We start from the raw sequence: 21,927 nt of genomic DNA, 5'->3' as shown, positions 1-21,927 counted from the left end.
CGAAAACATTGCGCGGACTCAGAAAGCTCGTTTGACTTTCGCCAACTTACGTCACATATGGAGAAGGCGAGATATCTGTCTATCAATTAAGGGGCGAGTATACTATGCGGCAGTTTGTTCTGTTCTACTTTATGGCTGTGAAAAGTGGACATCAAGAGACGAAGATATACGTAGGTTACCAGTACTTGATCACAGATGCTTTAAAAATATTTCACGCATCCGGTAGGATCATCAGGTAAGTAATAGTGAGGTCAGACACAGGGTATTAGCGAATGATGGTAAATCGGTTGATGAGGTTGTGAATCTTCATCGACTGAAATGGTTGGGCCACGTGTTGCGTATGCCTGAACACCGATTACCACGACGCGCAATGCTGACTAATGTTGGGAATGGTTGGAAGAAATTTAAGGACGGCCAAATCAAAACATGTCATCAGTGCTTGAAGTCACTAACTTCTAGTCTGAGCCATGTTGGTAGATGCAGACAACATGGTTGGGGTCCGCATTACTATCTTAACCAATGTTTGGCGACTCTTGGTGACATGGCTCAGAATCGATCACAATGGCGTAGGTGTATACACTGTCTTCCCTTAACTATGAGATTAAAATTATTTCATATCTTTCTTTCTACGAACTAATTCTTTCTTGTATTATATCCTTATACACAAACTTTTTTTATATATTACTACGATTGAAGTGACTACTTCTATGAATTTGGTGTTTATCTTGTTGCGCTGATGAGGTGTGGCAACTTGGACCGATACATATGTGTGTCTGGTCCTATGTTGACTTTGTCTTTAAACATTTGGTAGTGACCGCAGAGATATCTTGAAGAACTAGTTAGTTGAGTAGACGCTCATTTGCTCAAATATTATTGTGCGACACTTATTCCGAAATTCTAGAGAATGCTAAATGTCTTACTTGGTTAGACTACCTACCATTACTCTGCTTTCTAAGAAGAGACCAAGTATTACAAATAGGATTGCTAACTGTTTTCTGACAGTCGTTATTTAGATAGTGAGGTACAGAGGAATCCCTCGATATCTGCTTCCTGAGGTACTCATATTCAACATACCATCTTGCAGTAAGTCCGTATGCTTTCAATCTACATGAGTCAATCATCTTTAATCTTGATAAAGTCGAATAGATATGGATTTGTGGATGGACCGACAAAGCATCATCAGTTTCCTCCAAATGGTCCAGTGGAGTTGAGCTTGCCAATATGCTTTAGAGCCAAGTTCAACATTACAATAGCTTCTCATGACTCGCCTGGTGCATAGAAGCAGTACTGTTGGCATAAACAATGACTACGACTTCAGGTATAAAAATTATTTGAACATTGTGGTACCGTCTTCTCATATAAAAATATAGAAGTTATAGTTCCAATAGTGATATATTAATATGAAAACAAGTTTCTTTTCATCACTGTTCAGTGAAAATATTCGAATTATTTTTAATACTGCGAGTCAAGGTCACAGTAGGAGTGCGCAGTTTCAGTGTTGCCGGAACGTGCTAGTGTCCGTGCAGTTGTAATAGGTTGGGTTTCGCCGGATTCTCGCTTATTTGTAAGCTCATTTCAAGTTTTCTTCATCAATTATATCTCGCAACTAAGTTGGCATACAACTGAAAGCTTTACGCTAACCGAGTGCGTCAACTGAATTTAAATATACCAGTAAAGACTTTCCAATATTACTTGGTCAGTTTTTGGTTCATATTATTAGGCGACATTTAACTTATAAATCTAACTGCCTTACTGACCCTTATAGCATGCCATGCAACTGTTTGTGAAACGTATCTAGTTTTGTGATTCAAATATCCCAATCTCAATGTCTTGAGAAAATTCCGGAGAACTTCGAGTAAGTTTCGGGATTTTCCCAAAAGTTGTAAAAATGTGTAGTTTCCCTCGAAGTTATAAGATTCTGTGAAGATATTGAGGAAAACCCGAATATCCCCCGAACATTTTGGGGATTTCCCAGTGAGACTATTCATGGACGACCTTTGAGCAACGCTAGACTGATTTTGGGAGTGTTCACTTAATAACCAGGGGCAAATGATGGTTATTAACCTGTGTGAGAAATTAGAGTTATAGTTTACAGTTGAAAATTAAGCTTAGGTATTAAATTTCGGGTTTTCACGAACTGACATCAGCTATAAAGCCAAAACTCTATTTATCCAAATGAGTAAGTGGATTTCGCGCCAAAGTCCAAGGCCTGTTATATACGTGATTTGTTTGTTCATAAATTATAGTCTCGTCGCGGGATACTAAGTATTTATAAGTCCTAGTCATCACACTACTCGGGATCAGAAAAATGACCATATAAGATAGGTGTTGCGAAGATATATTACTCATAATAGCATAAATGGTAGTAAGTTCATTAGCGTCATTTCTGTAGATTTCGAAACACGTCCTTCTCAAGGTTTATTACTGCTAGTTTTGGTCAACCTGAGTACTCAAAAGTCTTAATTTCAACTTACGATCCAGTTCAATAGTCGATAACTTTATGGAGTAATCAGACATCTATAATGTGAAAATCCTGATTACTTGTTTACGACTAACACTTATCAAACCTCTTTTTGCAACCCGTTTGATACTTTTGCCTGCATTTCTGAATAAGACGTAATATACATCGGCTTTATATAAAATAATAACGTGTATCGGGTGGTAACCGGGGGTTAGGAGAAAACCCTGAACCTAGATTTCATTGTAGTTGGCACTTAACGATGAAAGGTGCACGGAGTTTTGAAGAGATGTGAGATTTCAGCTAAAATGCTTCCATTTAGCTATTCAGGTCACTGGTAACGTCAGAAATACATTAGTTGATCACTAGGTAATAATCATCGTCACTATTTAGTTCTTCCTACTGACGTAATTCCATCAATGATGTCCAAATGTAGCCGTTAGTCTACATGGCCATGGTGCGTGCACCATTTCTGATGTTAAGTTATGAAAACAGTTAGCTCAATATTTCTGAAAGGGGCTACTCGTATTCATCACCTTAGACAACAACTTGAAAATTAGGTTGTACTTGTGAACATTCACTGGGATGCCACAAAATCCACTTTTTTAACGTTCTTTTGGAGTCCACCTAATAGTGAATGAATAAAACCTCCACATCTTAGGGGAAGCACGAAATATTATGGACAGTTTGGATGCAGCTAAACAATGTGAACCTCACAAATGACTTAGCTCTTTTATCCCATACATACCAAGAAATGCAGATGAAGACAATTAGTGTGGCAGGAGCTTCTGCAACAGCTGGCCTCAACATACACAGAAGAGGAACCAAGATCCTCAAATGCAACACAGAAAATTAACGCAATCACACTTTATGGTGAAACTCTGGAGGTGGAAAGTTCCATGTACCTGGATAACAACGTCATCGATGAATAAGGAGGATCTGATGAAGACGTGAAGGCGAGGATCGGCAAAGTAAGTACAGCATTCTTACAGTTGAACAACATGTGGAACTCAAAACAACTGTCAGCCAACAACAAAGTCACAATATTCAGTACAAACATCAAGATAATTCTGCTGAATGAGGCTAAAACTTGGGAAACTACAACAACCATCATCGAATTTGTACAAGTATTTATAAATAATTGTCCATGCGAAATATCGAGTGTCCGTTGACCGGATACCATCAGCAACAGAGTACATTGGGTAGAACTAACCAGCTTTCAGTTGAAAAAGAAATTAGGTAAATACGCTGGAGGTGGATAGGACATTCATTGAGGAAATCATTAAACTGCACCACAAGGCAAGCGCCAACTTGGAATCCTGAAGTCAATGAATGCGTGGCAAAGAGGAAGACCAAGAAACACAGTGCGTCGAGAATTCGAAGCAGACGTAAAAAGAATGAATAGTAACGGGAAAGGATTGCCGAGGACAGGGTTGAATGGAGAATGCTGATGGGTGACCTATGGTCCTCCATTCGGGGTAACAGGTGTAATTAAGTAGTAAGTTCATATGGACTACAAGTTGTGTCACAAACAAGTGTGGCACTCCTTTCTTGTTACCTTCTATTTTGCATCTTGTGATATTGTTAGAATCCAATAAAGAATAAAAAGGTTTATCCTCTCTTGATTAGTATGTTGCTTTCTGTTTTGTTAGTTGTAAGAAATCTTTTTATTATGTATACATACGTAATAAGCTCTTTTAATGTTATGTATTTTAGTCTTTGTTATCGATTAAGTCACTGGGATACAAATTACAAAATTGAAAAAAATGCACCAACTAACTGATCAAATGGTATCCGGATTGAAAAATTATAAATACTCGTGTGTGGACAATTCACCTTTTTCAATATATGTTATGCATCCCTTCTGGAATTGGTTGGCAAATGTATGGTTTATCTATTCATTAACAAGTCCATATATTTGCTTGTAGTTTTACCCTGTTTGGCTAGCTCCAAACCTCATAACATTCACTGGTTTCCTTCTGACTGTGGCCCATTATCTCCTATTGTGCTGCTATAATCCCACTTTCTTCTCAACAGTCAATGTTCCTACTTGGGTTTGGCTCGTTACCGCTTTCCTTGTATTCATTGCCCATACTTTAGGTTCGCCTCACATTGTAAACTGAAAAATAATTTTTCACTTTAGATGGTACAGATGGAAAACAGGCTCGTCGAACTAGGTCATCATCGGCTCTTGGCGAATTATTTGACCATGGATGCGATTCGTGGGTGTGTCTTTTTCTTGCTGGATCAATGTTCTCATTGCTAGGTAATATTTATACTGTGAGAGAAATGTTTATGGGGCAGTGGGTATTAATTATCACTTTTCTTCTATCCCATTGGGAAAAATACATCACGGGCACCTTATTTCTACCTTGGACGTTCGATACAAGTCAAATAGTAAGTAATCTATATGTTTTCATATGTTTATCTATTTACCGTGTCTCTGATTTACCGGGTACTCATTAATTTACATTTTTATATGTATTGGCTGGGTACTGAGGCTGAAGTTGATGAAATGCAGTTCGATTTTACTACCAGATCATTGGGAGTAAAATGCTTCAACTTGTAAGCTCCCATCACTCTATTTAATAGATTTTTAATTACTGGGTGTTTTACAACTAACAAGTTAAAGCATCGGTTAAATTGTTATCACTTTCTCTCCAATAACGATACATTAAAATGAAAAGCTTTGAGTAAACTCAATTTATTTTGCAACATGGTTTAGTCATTAAATATGATACGTTCGTCCACTGTGGTAATCATTCGCGTTACTTCAATTTTAATACCATGAAATAAAAACTAACTCCTTGTAGTTCTTTTCCCTTCCTCATTAGGGTAAAAACACCAGTTTTGTAGATGAAGCTATTTGATGTTGATTTTGTGTAACCACTCAGAAAGACATAAAATTTCCTCGATTATATATCGGTGAAAAAAATGATTAAAATATTTAAACTGAGTATTTATCATTAACTCGAACTATCTTAAAAATCTATTAAAATTCCAGAAATAATGTTCACACGAAATGATAATTTACTGTAAAAGAATTTTAACCTAATCAACATTGATTTGATTTTTGTAAGTTGTAATTTAAGATAGCATATTCTCAAAAACTAACAGCTAAGTAAACGGTATGAACTGAGTCTACAGTAGATACTTCATGTGCATACCTACCGGTCTGTTGTGTAAATTCACAATTAATAAAATACCATACCGTAATATTGATCGTGCTGTCAATAATTGTTTCTAATGTTTGTTTTTTATTTCATTTTTCATTTAAGTCATGTAGTCGTAGACCTTGATCAAATATTAAGGGTTTGTGGAGATTGTGGTTTTTATATATTATCACCACTGAATCAACTACTTCTATGAATCCGGTGTTCATCTTATGCTAATGAGGTATGGAAACGTGGACCGATGCACATATGTGCCTGGTCCTTCGTTGTAGCCAACTGACTGACTGGAGATTGTGATTTAGTAGTTGAATCCATGAGTCGATTAAAGCTAGACCACCATGGAAAACCTGGAAGCACTGGACGGCCGTTTCGTTCTGGTATGGAACTCTTCAATAATGCGTATTCACGATCCCGCATGCGTGGTTCAACCCAGGATCTATCAGTCTCACGCGCGAGCGCCTAACCTCTAGACCACTTCCAGGTTTTCTATTGTGACTCGTGAATTCAACTATTAAATTACTACAATCTCCAAGAAACCCTTAATCTGATCATAATCATCATGTGCTCACTAGTGACTGGCTTCAAGAGGTGTTTCTTGGAGTTCTAATGAGAAGCCGTGAACAATGGAGTTAAACCGTTTTTGTTGTGAGGAAGTTACTCACTGAAGACTATGGTGGGTTGGTTGAAGTTAGATATTAACACGGTTGGATGCCGGCTCAGTGGTCTATAGGTTAAGCGTTCGCGCGCGAGACCGATAGGTCCTGGGTTGAATCATTCGTGCGGGATCGTGGATGCGCACTGTTGAGGAGTTCCATACCAGGACGAAACGGCCGTCCAGTGCTTCCAGGTTTTCCATGGTGGTCTAGCTTTAATCGACTCATAAATCCAAGTATACATGTACTAATTATTTAATTACAATAATTTGATGTTTGGTGACAAAATAATAATATTCTAAAAGTACATTTTCATGGGTAAGTGCGCTAAGCAAATTTGTTTACGTAAAATTTTCTACCCTCAAAATCGTTATCTGTTTACTTCTTAAAACAGCGAAGTAATATACTGATTAGTTATTATTACTGGATTTTAAAAGGAACAGCCTTAAAATATAAATATATCTGTTCAAAATTTGAACTTTAATAATGGTAACGCATAATTCTCATACCTATATAATTGTAATTTCCTTATGGTATTAATCCATGTGTTTTTGAGTAGAATCATGCATGCCCATGCACAAATGTATGTATTAACTTATTCAAAGAACCAATTAAATGTGAATAAGGATACTGGCATTTCATCACGAATCGAATAGACTAAACTTGAGAGGCACCCTTTCATTTAAACTGATACCAACGAATTTCTTAAAGAAAAAATATTCAAGAAGATTTTGCGGAGCAAGTAGAGCAAAAATTAACCGAAATCCTTAGGATGAAAAGTAAATCAGTTATCTGTGGAAACCTCTATGAATAACGTAAACCATTTGAGTCCGTTATTCTACGATTGTATGACTTTTAAAGTTCGTAAGAAAGATATTCTTTAACGTCCTACATTAAATATGAATAACTCACTATTTAATACTATTGCTAAATGGCTGACTGGGATTGTATGATCAGTCAAAAATTAACTCAACAAACAAATCACTGCTGATCTGTTTGACTTTACTTATTCAATGCCCGATGTCAACGAAACTAAAAAAAAGTAATTTTATTGGATATTTCTTCTATTATTACAAATGGGCCTCTCACGGAAACAATCTGCCTACTATGTAATTATATTGGAAACAAAAGCCTCGATATCAGTGTTCCAACATGCCATTTGAAGGAATTACTACTCTGATTCACTTTCAACGTCCAGTTGACATTTAGTTATGAGCTTTATATGCAAAACCAACAGCGTAATGATGAGGTCACAACTGCTCACATCTAGCTGACTGTTTTGTTCCTAATCCTGAAAACATACTCAAAACAACAGACAACAGTTTCTGTCCATAAAAAAGATATTTATATGGTGCTTTCATTACTTGTGACAAAAATGTTGATTTCAACATCCTAGAAAAGTTCAATCGTTGTCGTCAGTTATTTATTTTCAAAGTGGAATCCGAGTTTAATCCAAAGTTCCACTACCTGGTTGCTTTGTTAGAAAAAGAGACTAGATAGTCTATTACAAAAATCTATATGAAAAGTTTACCTGGAGTAGCTCGTACACGAATTTTCAAAGTTCGATCCCATTAAATCAAAACAGAAACCTGGTCCACTTTCTATTTACGAAAGTTAGACAAGTCTATGCAAATGATATAATTGACATCAAACTTGATAGACTACGGCACATACTTGCCAAAAACAGATATCTATCCAGATTCATTGAGAAAAATCCGAAGCAAAAACAAAAATATGAAAGCGTGTCTCTAACACTAAGAAAGATCCTCTTCATGAATATTCAGTTTGAAGATCATACACCAGAGATTCTGGGCAACAGACTTTCGAGATCTCTGAAAAAAAAACATTCTATTCAGGTAGACTTTGTCTCTTTCTAGTCGGCCTTCGATTCGCACTTGTGTGAAAGACAAGCTTCTGTTTTGAACCAAACCAATGTACATTCATCAATTTATTTCCTATTTTGAAGCAGATCATATTGACCACATAAAACAAGCTCTTTTGAAACACATTTTTGGCTATTGAAAGGACAGAAAAAATCAATCTCAAAACTTCTAGTTAATTCTGACCATACTGGTTCACCAGAACCTTCTTTCATAATCATCCATATATTTAAAAGGATTGATTTGATGGGAATACATATTGAAAACTTATGCTTTTGGCAAAGGGTTTAGATATCCACAAATTCAAATGTAATTTTTGTATACAAAAACAGTGTATTCAGTCCCCTATTTTACCGTGGTCTTAATCTTCCTTTTTATCTTTTTTTTGGCTCCTTTTAAATTATTTTCTTGGCAAACATTAATTAGTTATTATTACATTTAGTTATTGTGTTCTTGATATTTATTGAGTGAACAATTATCACTCATTCATAGACCATCTTCATCTTAATATATATATTTTTAATTATTTGATGGGTTATTACGTGAATTACTTTCAATGATTTGATCTGTATGAACAATCTATGACAAGATATAACTTTAATTTTATAGGACTACATAACACTTATATCACTGTAGACTACTATTTTAGTAAATAAATAAACTATAAATTCAACTGTACAATGATGTCATCGAAGTGAAAATTTTCTTCACTAAAATTGCCCTTATTCTTCTTTGCTAAATTAAAAGTTTTCCCGGTGAACTTGAAATTTTCGTTAGCTAAACCTTTTGTACATCTATTTTATATCATTTTAAATTGTATTATGTACGTTTATAGATTATTCAACTGGTTATGGGTTATGTAATCATAGATATGTTTGTTCGTTTAGTTACAGTGCCTTAAACACTTGATTTCTAACCAGCATGTCACAAGTTGGTTCCGTGGTCCTCTTAATTCGATCATAGTAACCACATGGTATCTATAACTCATATACATAGTATAGAGCTACAAACTGAGTACTTGTACATGGTTAGTAAGACTTCTACTAGTTGGTTGGTTTGGATATTTTCTGATCGACATAATGATCCAGTTAAATTTGAATATACTACATGTGATTGTAATAATTGTGAACATTTTAAATTTTGCTTGTTCACATTAATATGAATTTTTTAGATCAATCTTTTTCGTGAATGTCCCACTATCATGACTGATCAGTCTTATCGATCATAAGATCATTTTAAAAAATATAGTGTTTAATTGTGTTCACAACCATACTTCAGTAATCTAAGTCATATGTTACTGTAATTCGAAATCGAGTCTTTTTACCACCTATCACTCTAACTAGACTGAAATTTCTGGAACGCTATCAATAAGTAAACTGAATTAAAAACAGAATTTGTTTATCGGTATTTCAGCCTGAATTTACAAACGTTCGGCATAGTTGCTGTGTATATATTCGTTTGAATTAAGATCATATCTATTTATTCAGTTAATCGATTTATTTGTTTATTTCAATTGAGTTAGTTAGAGAACTATGATACACATGTAAAATTTGAGGACAGGAAAAGAATATTCTATTACGTGTTGTTATTATTATTGTCTTTTCAAATTTTAGATGGTTGCTCTGGTCTTCTTACTCGCCTATTGGCGATCACCTACTATTTTTATGAAGCCACTTTTATTTGGTTGGTCAAGTGCAGCTATTTTCAAGTTCACACTCTTTTGTAAGTAGCGTTAAAAATTAATTTCGTTTATATATATATTTCAAGACAGCTGTTCATAAATATGAATATCGTACACAACATTGGAACGTGGTCACTCACGGGTTTATGTTTATGCGGTAGTAAACAAGCTTAATAGCCTAGTTCCAATATTCATGTACACTCACTGATCTGTGTGTATGACCTTGTTTTTTATTTATTGTTCATTCTGTGCAAACTTTACATTAGATATAGATGAATTTTATTTTGGCCAAGTTTACACACAAATGTAAAAATTTATATATTTTTTTGAACGTGCAACTTGATTTCTACGAATTGATTTTACTTAGCTAATTATGTATCTATTTTATAGAATTTCGGCTTAATCGAACAGTTAGTTTCAAGTTTTCAGAGACCTATTACTAGTAGAATATTTCTAGTTATGATGTATAAGTTCTATTTGCTAGTTGATTCTTTGATTAGAAGGTATGTTCATCATCAATCAGCATATTTGTGATATCCAGTGTAATTGAGTAGTCAGTTGTTTGTTCGTGTATTATTCCCATAACTAAGTTTTAAAATGGTCTTGAATTACTTAAACGGCAGTTAATTAGTTTCCTAATCGACGACCGAGTGATTAAAATCGAAATTCCATATCTAAATTTTACGATTAGTTTCTAGGATGACTTGTAATATATAACAGCCTCCATTTAAATTTGAAAATCGCTGAGATTTTACATATATATTCTTTCTCCTTAATACCGAGAAATGCTTGAATTATTTGCTTTTGTAGCTTTTTGAAAAATGGTGAATTTTATTGTGTAACTTGTTAATCAAGTGCATATTCTTACCCAGCTTTGAATCACAATGTATATTTCAGTGCTATTAATACTATCTGGCTGTCTTAACCGATATAATAGATCATTTTTCAAACATGTAACTTACTTTTTGAAAGATTAGTATTTTTTTTTACTATTAAAATTCAGCCTTGGATTGATAAGGTTAGGCAAAAGTATTGGGTACAGATGATAAATCAATTGAAAAAGCCATAAATTTTCACAAACTGTAGTCATTGATATGTGCCTAACATATTTCATGGGAATAGGATTGATTTGAAAGCTAGAGACGATCAAACCAAAACATGAAATCAGTCTGCGAAGTTATCAAATGTTGGCTTAATTCACGTCTAATGGTACAGACTTCCTTTTTAGGATCCGTGCAGTAATCGAGCTTGATAGTCAGAGACGTAGCCAAGAAATATCTAATGTAACGTCATTCGCATAAAGTGCTTGTATACTTAAAAAGACTGCTTGGTTCAGCGTTAAAAATATCAACAAATGAAATTTACGAGCTCCAAATACAACAAGCAGTTATTAAGTAAAAAGTAATAATCATCACCTAACGAATAATTTTCCAACTTTTCAAATAATGGGCTTTGAGTTTGTTTACCATTGGACATATTAATAAGATGGGTCGTGATTACATTCGTTTGATTGGTTTGTACTATCAAGAAGCTTGCCTTCTGGATCACTCTGCTAGTAACCTCTACTTTTGTGTAGAAATTATTCAGGCTATTAGGTTCAAGTAAACTTAATGATAAATCAAAAATGTGTTCATGTCGTGGCTACGTAGTGATTGTAAGACTTAAGGTCAGAGGTGAAAGCATGTTCGGTACATATCAAGTCAATGAAGAATTTACTATGTAAGTGATTCATTACATATGCGTGTAAATAATTATTCACCTAAATCCCTGTGTTTCAAGTTAGAAAATTCTACGCATCGAAATGGTGGATCGATAAATCATGCCTAATTGGACGTCTTGGATTCTCATTAGCTGCTTAGATCCGTATTAATCGGGTTAAGAGACAATATGAGATTGCGTAATCAAAATCAATAACTTTGATCACTCTTTTGTTTTTATTTCTTGGTGGTTGCTTCTTATTTATATAACACTCCCCTACATATAAGGTCATTTGAAGAGTGGTGCAGAGAACGTAAGGGTGGGAGCAGACATAAAGATAGGGACTATCTAGAACTGGTAGACTGTGAAACTGGGTTACATCAATACACATACGCAAAGTTTAGAAGATCTGATAAGTGAAAAATCAAGTGGACGAAATAACTGTTTACGGAACCTACCAACGAAATACAGCATAATTACATTTAACTTGAAAAAATTGAATAAACTTACTTACTTACTTACGCCTATTACTCCTAAAGGAGCAAAGGCCGCCGACCAGCATTCTCCAATCCACTCTGTCCTGGGCCTTTTCTAATTCCATCCAATTCTTGTTCATTTTTCTCATGTCTATCTCCATTTCTCTGCGTAATGTGTTCTTTGGTCTTCCTCTTCTCCTTTGGCCTGCAGAATTCCATGTGAGGGCTTGCCTTGTGACACAGTTGGGTGCTTTCCTCAATGTGTGTCCTATCCACTTCCAGCGCTTCTTCCTGATTTCTTCCTCCGTTGGGATCTGGTTTGTTCTCTCCCACAGTAGGTTGTTGCTAATAGTGTCCGGCCAATGGATCTGAAGTATTTTGCGTAGACAATTGTTAATGAACACCTGTATTTTCTGGATGATGGCTTTCGTAGTTCTCCAGGTTTCTGCCCCATATAGTAGAACTGTCTTAACATTTGTATTGAAAATCCTGACCTTGGTGTTGGTTGACAGTTGCTTTGAGTTCCAGATGTTCCTCAGTTGTAAATATGCTGCTCTTGCTTTACCAATCCGCGCCTTCACATCTGCATCAGATCCACCCTGTTCGTCACTGATGCTGCCCAAATACGTAAAGGTTTTTACATCTTCCAAATCTTCTCCGTCTATTGTGATTGGATTGGTGCATTCTGTGTTGTATCGGAGAATCCTGCTTTTCCCTTTGTGTATATTGAGACCTACTGTTGTTGAGGCTGCTGCCACACTGTTCGTCTTCTCCTGCATCTGTTGTTGCGTTTGGGATAGAAGGGCCAGATGGTCTGCGAAGTCTAGATCATCCAACTGCATCTTAGATGTCCATTGTATCCCGCGCTTCCCTTCAGACGTTGACGTCTTCATGATCCAGTCGATCACCAGGAGAAAGAGAAAGGGTGAGAGTAGCCAACCTTGCCTAACACCGGTCTTCACTTCGAACGACTTTGTCAACTGTCCTCCATGCACAATTTTGCAGTGTAATCCATCATATGAGTTCTGTATGATATTGACTATCTTCTGAGGCACGCCGTAATGTCGAAGAAGTTTCCATAGTGTTGTTCTGTCCACGCTATCAAATGCCTTTTCGTAGTCAATGAAGTTGATGTAGTGATGAATTCCATTCAATTGATTGTCCCACTATGATACTTAGAGTTAAGATTTGGTCTGTACACGATCTATCCTTACGGAATCCTGCCTGTTGGTCACGAAGTTGGGCGTTCACACAGTCCTTCATCCTGTTTAACAATACCCTGTTGAAGACTTTTCCTGGTATTGAGAGAACAGTGATGCCCCTGTAGTTATCACACTTGCTGAGAACGCCTTTCTTCGGTATTTTGATCAGAAGTCCTTCTTTCCAGCCTTTTGGTACTTGTTCTTCATCCCAAATCTTGCTGAAGAGAATGTAGAGTATCCTTGCAGTTGCCGCTACGTCTGCTTTTAGTGCCTCTGCTGGGATGTTGTCCGGTCCTGCTGCTTTGCCACTCTTGATTTGCCTGATGGCCATGCTGATTTCTTCAATTGTCGGTGGGCTAACATTGATTGGGAAGTCCGTGGGTGCTGCTTCGATGTTGGGTGGGTTCAGTGGAGCTGGTCGATTCAAGAGTTCTTTGAAGTGTTCTACCCACCTGTTTTGTTGCTCTTCAATGTTGGTGATTACCTTGCCTTCTTTGCTTTTCACTGGTCGTTCTGGTTTGCGGCGATTTCCAGAGAGTTTCTTTGTCGTGTCATACAATTGTCTCATGTTTCCTTCTCTTGCAGCATTTTCCGCCGTCGTTGCTAAATCTTCCACATATTTACGTTTGTCGGTTCTGATGCTCCTCTTCACCTGTTTGTTTACTTCTGTGTACTCAGCTTGTGCCTTGGCTTTTTCTGCTCTTGTTCGGCTGGTATTGATTGCTGCTTTCTTGTTCCTCCTTTCTTGAATCTTATCCAGTGTATCAACAGTGATCCATTCCTTGTGATGGTGCTTCTTGTGGCCCAGGACCTCATGACATGTTGAAGTGATTGTCTCTTTGATCCCCTCCCAGTTGCTCTCCACAGTAGTTCCTTCTCCATTGAGTAGATCATGAAAGGCCTTGAACTTGTTGCTGAGGACTATTTTGAATTTGTTGAGTTTGTTAGTATCCTGAAGAAAGGCCGTATTGAACTTTTGTGATATTGTCCGCCCCGTTGTCCAGTGTTTCTTGAATTTCAACTTCATCTTGGCGACCAGCAAGTGATGATCTGATGCTATATCAGCTCCTCTCTTGGTTCTCACGTCCTCTATAGTCCTCCTGAACGTTTTGTTGATGCAAATATGGTCGATTTGGTTTTGTGTAGAGTGATCCGGTGAAGTCCATTTGGTTTTGTGTATGCGTTTATGTGGAAATATGATGCCGCCTATGACCAGCTTATTGAAGGCACATAGATTTGCAAATCTCTCACCATTTTCGTTTCTTTCTCCCAGTCCTTGTCGTCCCATGATGTCTTCATATCCAGTGTTGTCCGTTCCAACCTTGGCGTTGAAATCTCCCATCAGAATGGTCAGGTCCTTTGTTGGGCACTTCCCGACGATTGACTGCAGCCTATTGTAGAATTGATCTTTAGCGTCTTCATTGTAGTCGTTGGTAGGCGCATAGCATTGGATGATGTTCATTGAAATGCCTTCTTTCTTTGTTTTGACTGAGGCTTTGATGATCCTTGGTCCATGAGATTCTCATCCTATAAGTGCATTTTGTGCTTGTTTGGACACCATCAATGCAACTCCTTGTGTATGTGGTGCATTTTCTTCTTCATGGCCGGAGTATAACAGGAGCTCTCCTGTAGTTAGTCGTTGTTGTCCAAATCCCGCGTGTTGAATTGTGGGTGCGTATTGTTGAAGAGTCTCATAATAAAATGAAACAGCCATTCAGTACTTCCTGATTTTTAATGGTGGCCTAACATTGATCTGTGCATGATTTCAATGATGTTTATCAGACTCCACAACCCCAAACTACTAATTAAAAACATATTTGTGAAAAGTTCGAAAAATCAATGAACTTGAAAGAAAAAAAGAATGAAATCTATGTTTTCTTCAATTGTGATAAATGTTTACTATTGTAAAATTCATATATTTTTAGAAAGTGTAATTCTATTTTTAAATATAATAAACCTTAAATTAGTTTACTCTCATTTCTATTTTTATTAATGAATTTTGAATAGCTTCACTTTACTTTGTTCATATACCAATTACATTATGGAATATTATAAGAACTTGTCCAAATAAACAACCATGGCATCGTGGTCTTGGATTATGGGGTGTAGTTAGACCTCTTATACCTGCAGGACTACTTATATTTAGTTCATATATATGGGCTTATTATTCACCATCAAATTTATTGGAAAAAAATACACGTACATTTTTATTTTGTTGTGGAACAATTGCTTCAAATGTAACAGTAAGTATTATTGTTTTTGTATAATGGTTTCATAATGTTGATCATTTATTTTATTGTTGTCAAGATCATTAAATTATGTAGATGAAAAAAAGATGTTAAAATATAGTATTAAAATTCAGACTATATACTTAGTGACTTTCTGGGATTTTTCAACAACGCGCGTTTAATATATATCACTATGGGGTTAGATTGATTATTTAACATTTACGTAATTAATGTTTTTTTATAATGTGAACTATAATTTTGCTCATCTACTGATATTATTCTTATGAAATAAGACAACATTTATACACATCTCTATGTTTATAGATATACATACACAAACTTTACTGATCAAACTCATAAGTCGGAGTTTTGGGCGTTTAGTTAACTTAAGTAAAGCATAATATCTACTTTCTTTTTCAATTTTACACAGTAGTAGTTGTTGTCATTATCTTGAGTTGTGTTGTTTATCATGACATATCAGTTTTTAACTGTTGATTTTTTTTATATGCCTAACATCATCTTTGATTTATGTACGATTTAAATTGTCAGAATGGGTTTTGTGGAGAATTTAGAAATTTCACTGGTCGAAATCATGAGTCAATTGAAGCTAGACCACCATGGAAAACGTGAAAGCACTGGACGGCCGTTTCGTCCTAGTATGGGACTCCTCAGCTGTGCGCATCCACGATCCCACACCCCGCGGGACTCGAACCCAGGACCTACCGGTTTCACGCGCGAGCACTTAACCACTAGACCACTGAGCCGGCATCCAACAGTGTTAATGTCTAACTTCAAACAATCCGTGAAGTTGCGCCACCGTACACCATTGTCTTCAATGAGCTGATATCTCACAACAGACCTGGTCAGTCACTAGTGACTGACTTCAGGAGATACTCCTGGAGTTCTAGAGAGAAGCTGTTACCAGTGGAGTTCAATCAGGTCTGTTGTGAGATATCGGCTCACTGAAGACAATGGTGTACAGTGGCGCAACTTCGTGGATTTAAATTGTGTTTAGAAGTCTGTTTTTCTATTAACGCTCAGTATTGTTTTATTCATCATACAATATTGTGTTTTGATGCACGTGTAATCCAACGTTTATCACACAACTATATCAGTTGTTTTATTCAAAAATCTCTATACTGTTACTATTGTCTTGGATGACCTAAGCTTTTTTATCAGGCTATAATGCAATGCCATACCAAAGAAGGGACTTATCTATTAGAGCTCTTAACTCCTTTTTATAGTTCTACCTGTATGGTACTATTCAACTACCGAAACCGAAATAAATATAATACACTTTAGACCTATTTGTGATCGAGCCGGCAAGCCTGTGTTACGTCTAATCAATCTGAATAATGCTTTAAACAAGAAATCATGTTGTTCTTCGAGTATATTTATGCATATATATGAGTATTTTAACACATGCCTAGAAATAAGCCTGAATATTATTTCTCAAATCTTCAGGTCATTGCTTATTGAATACCAAACACAACTCCCGGATAAAGTGAAGGACTAGTCCTAGTTTCAGACCTAAAACAGAATAACTAGATTTTGTTGGGTGGCTAAAAGTAATCAGCGAGAATACTCGATCCATGTTTCATTCTTCTCGTCCCTTTTCAAAAAGGTACACCTGCATTATCGGGTGAACTACTACTTTCTGTAAGACTCCGACAGTCATCACATAGCTTTATAGTGTGAAGCATCGCCATTGAGCTATTCGGAACATTAGCTCCCTTAAGATTGTAGGTACATTTTACTGAAGAGTTTCAGATGACACGAAATCTAGATGCATAGTTTCCTACTGAATTAAAATACTCCATTTTGAATCACTTGGTCTAGTAGTGTTATGGTTTCTCTTATCACGACCCATCTACTGTTATTGTTTAGTATTCTTGGACACTATTTCATTCGACAAATCCCCAAGTCGGAACACCGTTGAACAGCAACGTAGTTATACTCTAAATAGCAAGGTTGAATAGAGGTAGGAATCGCAATAAGAAAAATCTTAGAATCTTCTCTAAGTACCCTCTAGCTCTGATTAGTTAAGAAATAGCCACTCAGCGTGCCCCAACACAATCCTGCACGGGAAATACTTTAATCCAATCTATGTCCCGCTAACAAGTGGCCACATTTCAATTTCATCAGTAAAGTTTGATCTCCACTGCGTAATAAACATGCATAACATTGGATACTACTCAGTGATCAGTCGATGTAGTGTATCATGATAAACCTGTTTCCCCAGAAGTTAACACAATAAATAAAATGTAATTTTTCACAAATGATGCTCACTATCAGGAGTAGTGTCTTAGAAATATCGTTGAATAACTTTCGATATGCAGATATATATCTTTATTTATTAACGTCCTTGTGATTGATTTGGTAAATCTAAACTCTCGTTTTAATAAGCAAAGATGGATAGTGGCTAGCAGTGGAATCCAGGATGCGCGTTTCGTCCTATTCGCGACTCGTCAGCTGGATGTACCTGCATCCCAGAGTTGATGTTCACCTCGGGACTCGAACCCAGTACCATTCGCTTCAAACGCCATCGCGTTATCCACTCAGATACTGAGTCCTGATAGCCACCTTCTTGTGCAATAAGGTGAAGTTTAAACTCACTTGGTGTTGTTTTACTTGTATCTTCCAACATGAGACTGATCAATTGCAGTCTTAAATAACAATGGGAAGATACAAGTGAAACTTTTAATAGTTTGATTAATCCTATTATAGTTTTAATTTCATCTTAATTCGCATATTTTAGCCCTGCTTTGGTTCGCGCACCCGGGCAATATTACAACCCTCACATGAATCAATATTAAGTACTACTTTTTATTGTGTGGCTCATATGTATTTGGTGCCCCCTTGTGCCAATTTTCCTGTGTTTAAATAAATGAATACATACATATTTTAACATATGTCACTTTCATGTCTTATACTTTCTTTTTCGTTTTTTCTTAGTGTCGTTTGATCGTCGCGCAATTATGTCATGTCCCAGCTCCATTGCACAACAAAGAAGTTTATTTATATTCAATAATTACCGTTGTTATGTGTTTCATTCTTCCAATAAATAAAGATACGTCTATTGAGTGTATCGTCCTTCATTTAATAACGAGTTTCGTTACATTGGATCATCTTTATTATGCTTATCAAGTGGTTAGTACTTTTTATTTTCACATTTAAATATGATCAATGTTCTTAAGAATTGACTGTATAACATTAAGGTTTCTAACAGCTTTAATGTAAGCCTCGCTGAATAAAAATTCAATATGAGCAAAGTCTACATTAAGGCGATGTTTTGACCTTCAAGTTGACAACATATTCAAAGTTAATTATATAAACAAAGTGATTAAGAAACATCAGACCTGTATATTATCCTTTTTGAGGGAGGAAAGTAAATTGTCTAAGTATTTTAAAAAATGCATTGATAATTGGAACTATCATAACACAATCAGGTCATTTATAATGAAGCGTTATTTACTTGACTGATTGGACTTTTATAAAATATTATTGACAAAACAAAATGTAGAATGCCAGTTGATTAAGTTTTTTATTCCATGGAACATTGATAGGTAAGTAGGACTAGAATTTATATGTTAAAAAACTGTTTGTTTATCGGAAATCAATGTTTTTATGTTATGTTGTTCTGACATATTCTGTTGTTGGAATATTCAGTTAATCCAATAGCCCTGATAGTACTCTGATCTTAATTATATATATATATATATTTAGTTAGTTAGATCTGAACTACAACCGTTACTTGAATAAAAGCTAATAATACTTCTCAGTTGTTGAGATTCATGTGCTTAACTGATCTTCACAGACAATAGTTACGCCTTATTAACATTGTCTTAAAGAATAAAACTACTGATCAAATTAGACAGTTATTTGCATTATTTATTCACCTTATTATTGCTTTTGAATATAGTCTTGGTTATATATCTGTTTAATAACTATACTATACTTGCTTGTGGTTAATACGAAAAACCTTGTCTTCATAATCGTAATCACACTGTTTCAATCCTTCATTTCTCATCGCTTGTATTATTGAAAATTCGATAGAAACTCCTTAAATTAACCGTTTGATGGATAAATACAATATTCAATAAAGTCACTTTATCTTGATATTTTTAGAGTTCCTGTAGCTATTACATAAAATAATAATAAATTAGTAAATGGACTTAAGCCGAGGTTTCCTAGTAGTAGGTGGGTACTAATCAGCAAGGCGTATTTATAGTATTGAATAAATTAATTTCTCATTGGATTCAGACTCACATCACCGACTGTCACGACGAGAGTTCATTACTCTAACGCATCAAGACACAATGCACTCAATGTCGAGTCATTCGGATTTATAACCACATTCAAACTCGATCGAGGTAAAATTTGTTTAGCTCTATTGACTAAAAAAAATAGGATATTGATTACCAATCTGATATGACGGTCTATAATTAATCCTAATATCTAAACATTAACTGATTTTAGTAAGTGATCAACAACCCGACTCCCTCTAATTGCTTATGACAATTTGTTGTATTTATTTTATGGTAGTGATTCGTATAAAAGCAGGTTATTTTATTACCTGTAAAAACCTATTTTCTGTTTTATCTTTGATTTCAAATCATTCTGAGGTTTAAGTCAATAACTCAGTCTCGTCGTGACCAGTCACCACTCAGTCATCTATAATTTAGTGATCACCTAGTGTTAAAATTAAGAGTTTAAATTTTCTAATGTGTCCACTATTTCTATCCTATGTAGTTAGTCAATGGGCATTTTTTAAAGTTTTTATCTAACCACTAATAACTACTCATATGTAATGCTTGTGTTTTCCAATTGCTCTTTTTTGCTCTTTAAATTCCAGGTAAATGAAATTTCATCATGTCTTTATATAAAGGTGTTCAGTATTACTCATTAACAACAACATAATGTGAATCAAATTTACCTCTTGATTATTATTATTATTATTATTATTATTGTTATTATTATTATTTCTGTGTACATTATAAGATCAATCATCTTAACTTATTTCTTCATGTGTATGATGAATTATTCATAATTACTCTATGAAACTTGTATTGTTTCAGCACAGAATCTCATTGTCCTTTTTTCGTTATTCTTCAAATATACATGATTCTTTTGTCTTCTTCTTTCTTTCTTTCTTTCTTTCTCTCTCTCAATCTCTTTCTAGCAAATTAAACAATGTCAATATTTCTATTTTATTTTGTTTTATTACTTGTTTTACACACACACACACATACATACATAGACCTTATTTTACTTTCTCCAAATCTATTTTCAACGATGTAATAAATCTCATTGAACAGGTATATATGAATGTGTTCAATGTTTCAGCATGAGTAAGAATTCATGTTTCTGTTTCCTTCCTTCTTTCTTTCTTTCTTCTTTTACAGTTTTAGCTATGATGCAATTATATACATATAATACATGGTTAAATATGATATGTTTCCTTGAATAATTTCACTTTCACATGTATGAATATCATTTATCAAAATATATTTTATTTCATTTTATTAAAAGTAATTTACATTTTATAATTGCTTTTTGCTCTTTATTAACTCCTCTTCTAACTAAAATATAATTATTTTCTAATTCTATGGAATAAATTTATTAATTATGTCTGATGAGAAGTAAGAAAAAAAAGAAAAGAAAAGAAAATTACTCATGATATTATATTGTAACTACTGAAATACTCAACTGTAGTATGAGTTTAGAAATAGTTGACTAGATGTAATTTCAAAACAACCAATGCTCCATGAAGAGTAACAGATATAAAAAGGAATTTTCTAATTATCAGAATGGGTTTTGTGAAGATTTTTACAAATTTCAATAGTTGAAATCATGAATCAATTGAAACTAGACCACCATGGAAAACCTGGAAACACTGGACGGCCATTTCGTCCTAGTATGGGACTACTCAGCAGTGAGCATCCATGATCCCGCCCTCCGCGAGATTCGAACCCAGAACCTATCAGACCTGGTTGAACTCCACTGTTGTGAGATATAAACTCATTGAAAACAATGGTGTACGGTGGCGCAACTTCGGGGATTGGTTGAAGTTCGTCATTAACACCGTTGGATGCCGGCTCAGTGGTCAAGTGCTCGCGCGCGAAACCAGTAGGTCCTGGGTTCGAGTCCCGCGGAGTGCAGGATCGTGGACGCGCACTGCTGAGGAGTCCCATACTAGGACGAAACGGCCGTCCAGTGCTTTCACGTTTTCCATGGCGGTCTAGCTTCAATTGATTCGTGATTTCAACTATTTAATTTTCTAATTGTATATTTCTACAGAATTATATTCATTGAATAAAAACAAGCAATAAATAAAGTCTATAGGTTAGTTTATTAAATTCTTTTGATTCAATTCTTGCCAAGTATTCATTTTACAGTATTTATCTCAAACAGTGAATTGTTGGACAGTTCTCTAGAAAATTTGTTACACCACAAATAAATAAATAGAAGTGTAAAA

The 21,927-nt window shown here is 35.3% G+C and overlaps 1 protein-coding gene across 1 annotated transcript; it reads left to right on the top strand.

Moving 5' to 3' along the window:
- Positions 1–1,458: 1,458 nt before the first annotated feature.
- Positions 1,459–21,063, top strand: MS3_00004008 (uncharacterized protein). Its single transcript, XM_051211890.1, has 8 exons — positions 1,459–1,564; positions 4,175–4,341; positions 4,387–4,558; positions 4,602–4,855; positions 9,778–9,886; positions 15,229–15,464; positions 18,405–18,599; positions 20,305–21,063. The coding sequence occupies exons 2-8, from the start codon at positions 4,225–4,227 to the stop codon at positions 20,356–20,358; spliced, it is 1,137 nt and encodes a 378-aa protein (XP_051072008.1). The 5' UTR covers positions 1,459–1,564; positions 4,175–4,224; the 3' UTR covers positions 20,359–21,063.
- The last annotated feature ends 864 nt before the right edge of the window (positions 21,064–21,927 follow it).

Source organism: Schistosoma haematobium, chromosome ZW (genome assembly GCF_000699445.3).
Source record: "Schistosoma haematobium chromosome ZW, whole genome shotgun sequence".
NCBI classification, from domain to species: Eukaryota; Metazoa; Platyhelminthes; class Trematoda; order Strigeidida; family Schistosomatidae; genus Schistosoma; species Schistosoma haematobium.
This window is presented reverse-complemented; position numbering and strand designations above follow the sequence as displayed.

What these genes read in the sequence shown, in the direction of transcription:
- MS3_00004008 (XM_051211890.1), top strand. Translation starts at nt 4,225, where the DNA reads ATGCACCAACTAACTGATCAAATGGTATCCGGATTGAAAAATTATAAA. An exon ending in CGTTCGATACAAGTCAAATA is followed by an intron (nt 4,856 to 9,777) that starts GTAAGTAATCTA and finishes TTCAAATTTTAG; the next exon opens with ATGGTTGCTCTGGTCTTCTT. An exon ending in CAATTGCTTCAAATGTAACA is followed by an intron (nt 15,465 to 18,404) that starts GTAAGTATTATT and finishes GTTTTTTCTTAG; the next exon opens with TGTCGTTTGATCGTCGCGCA.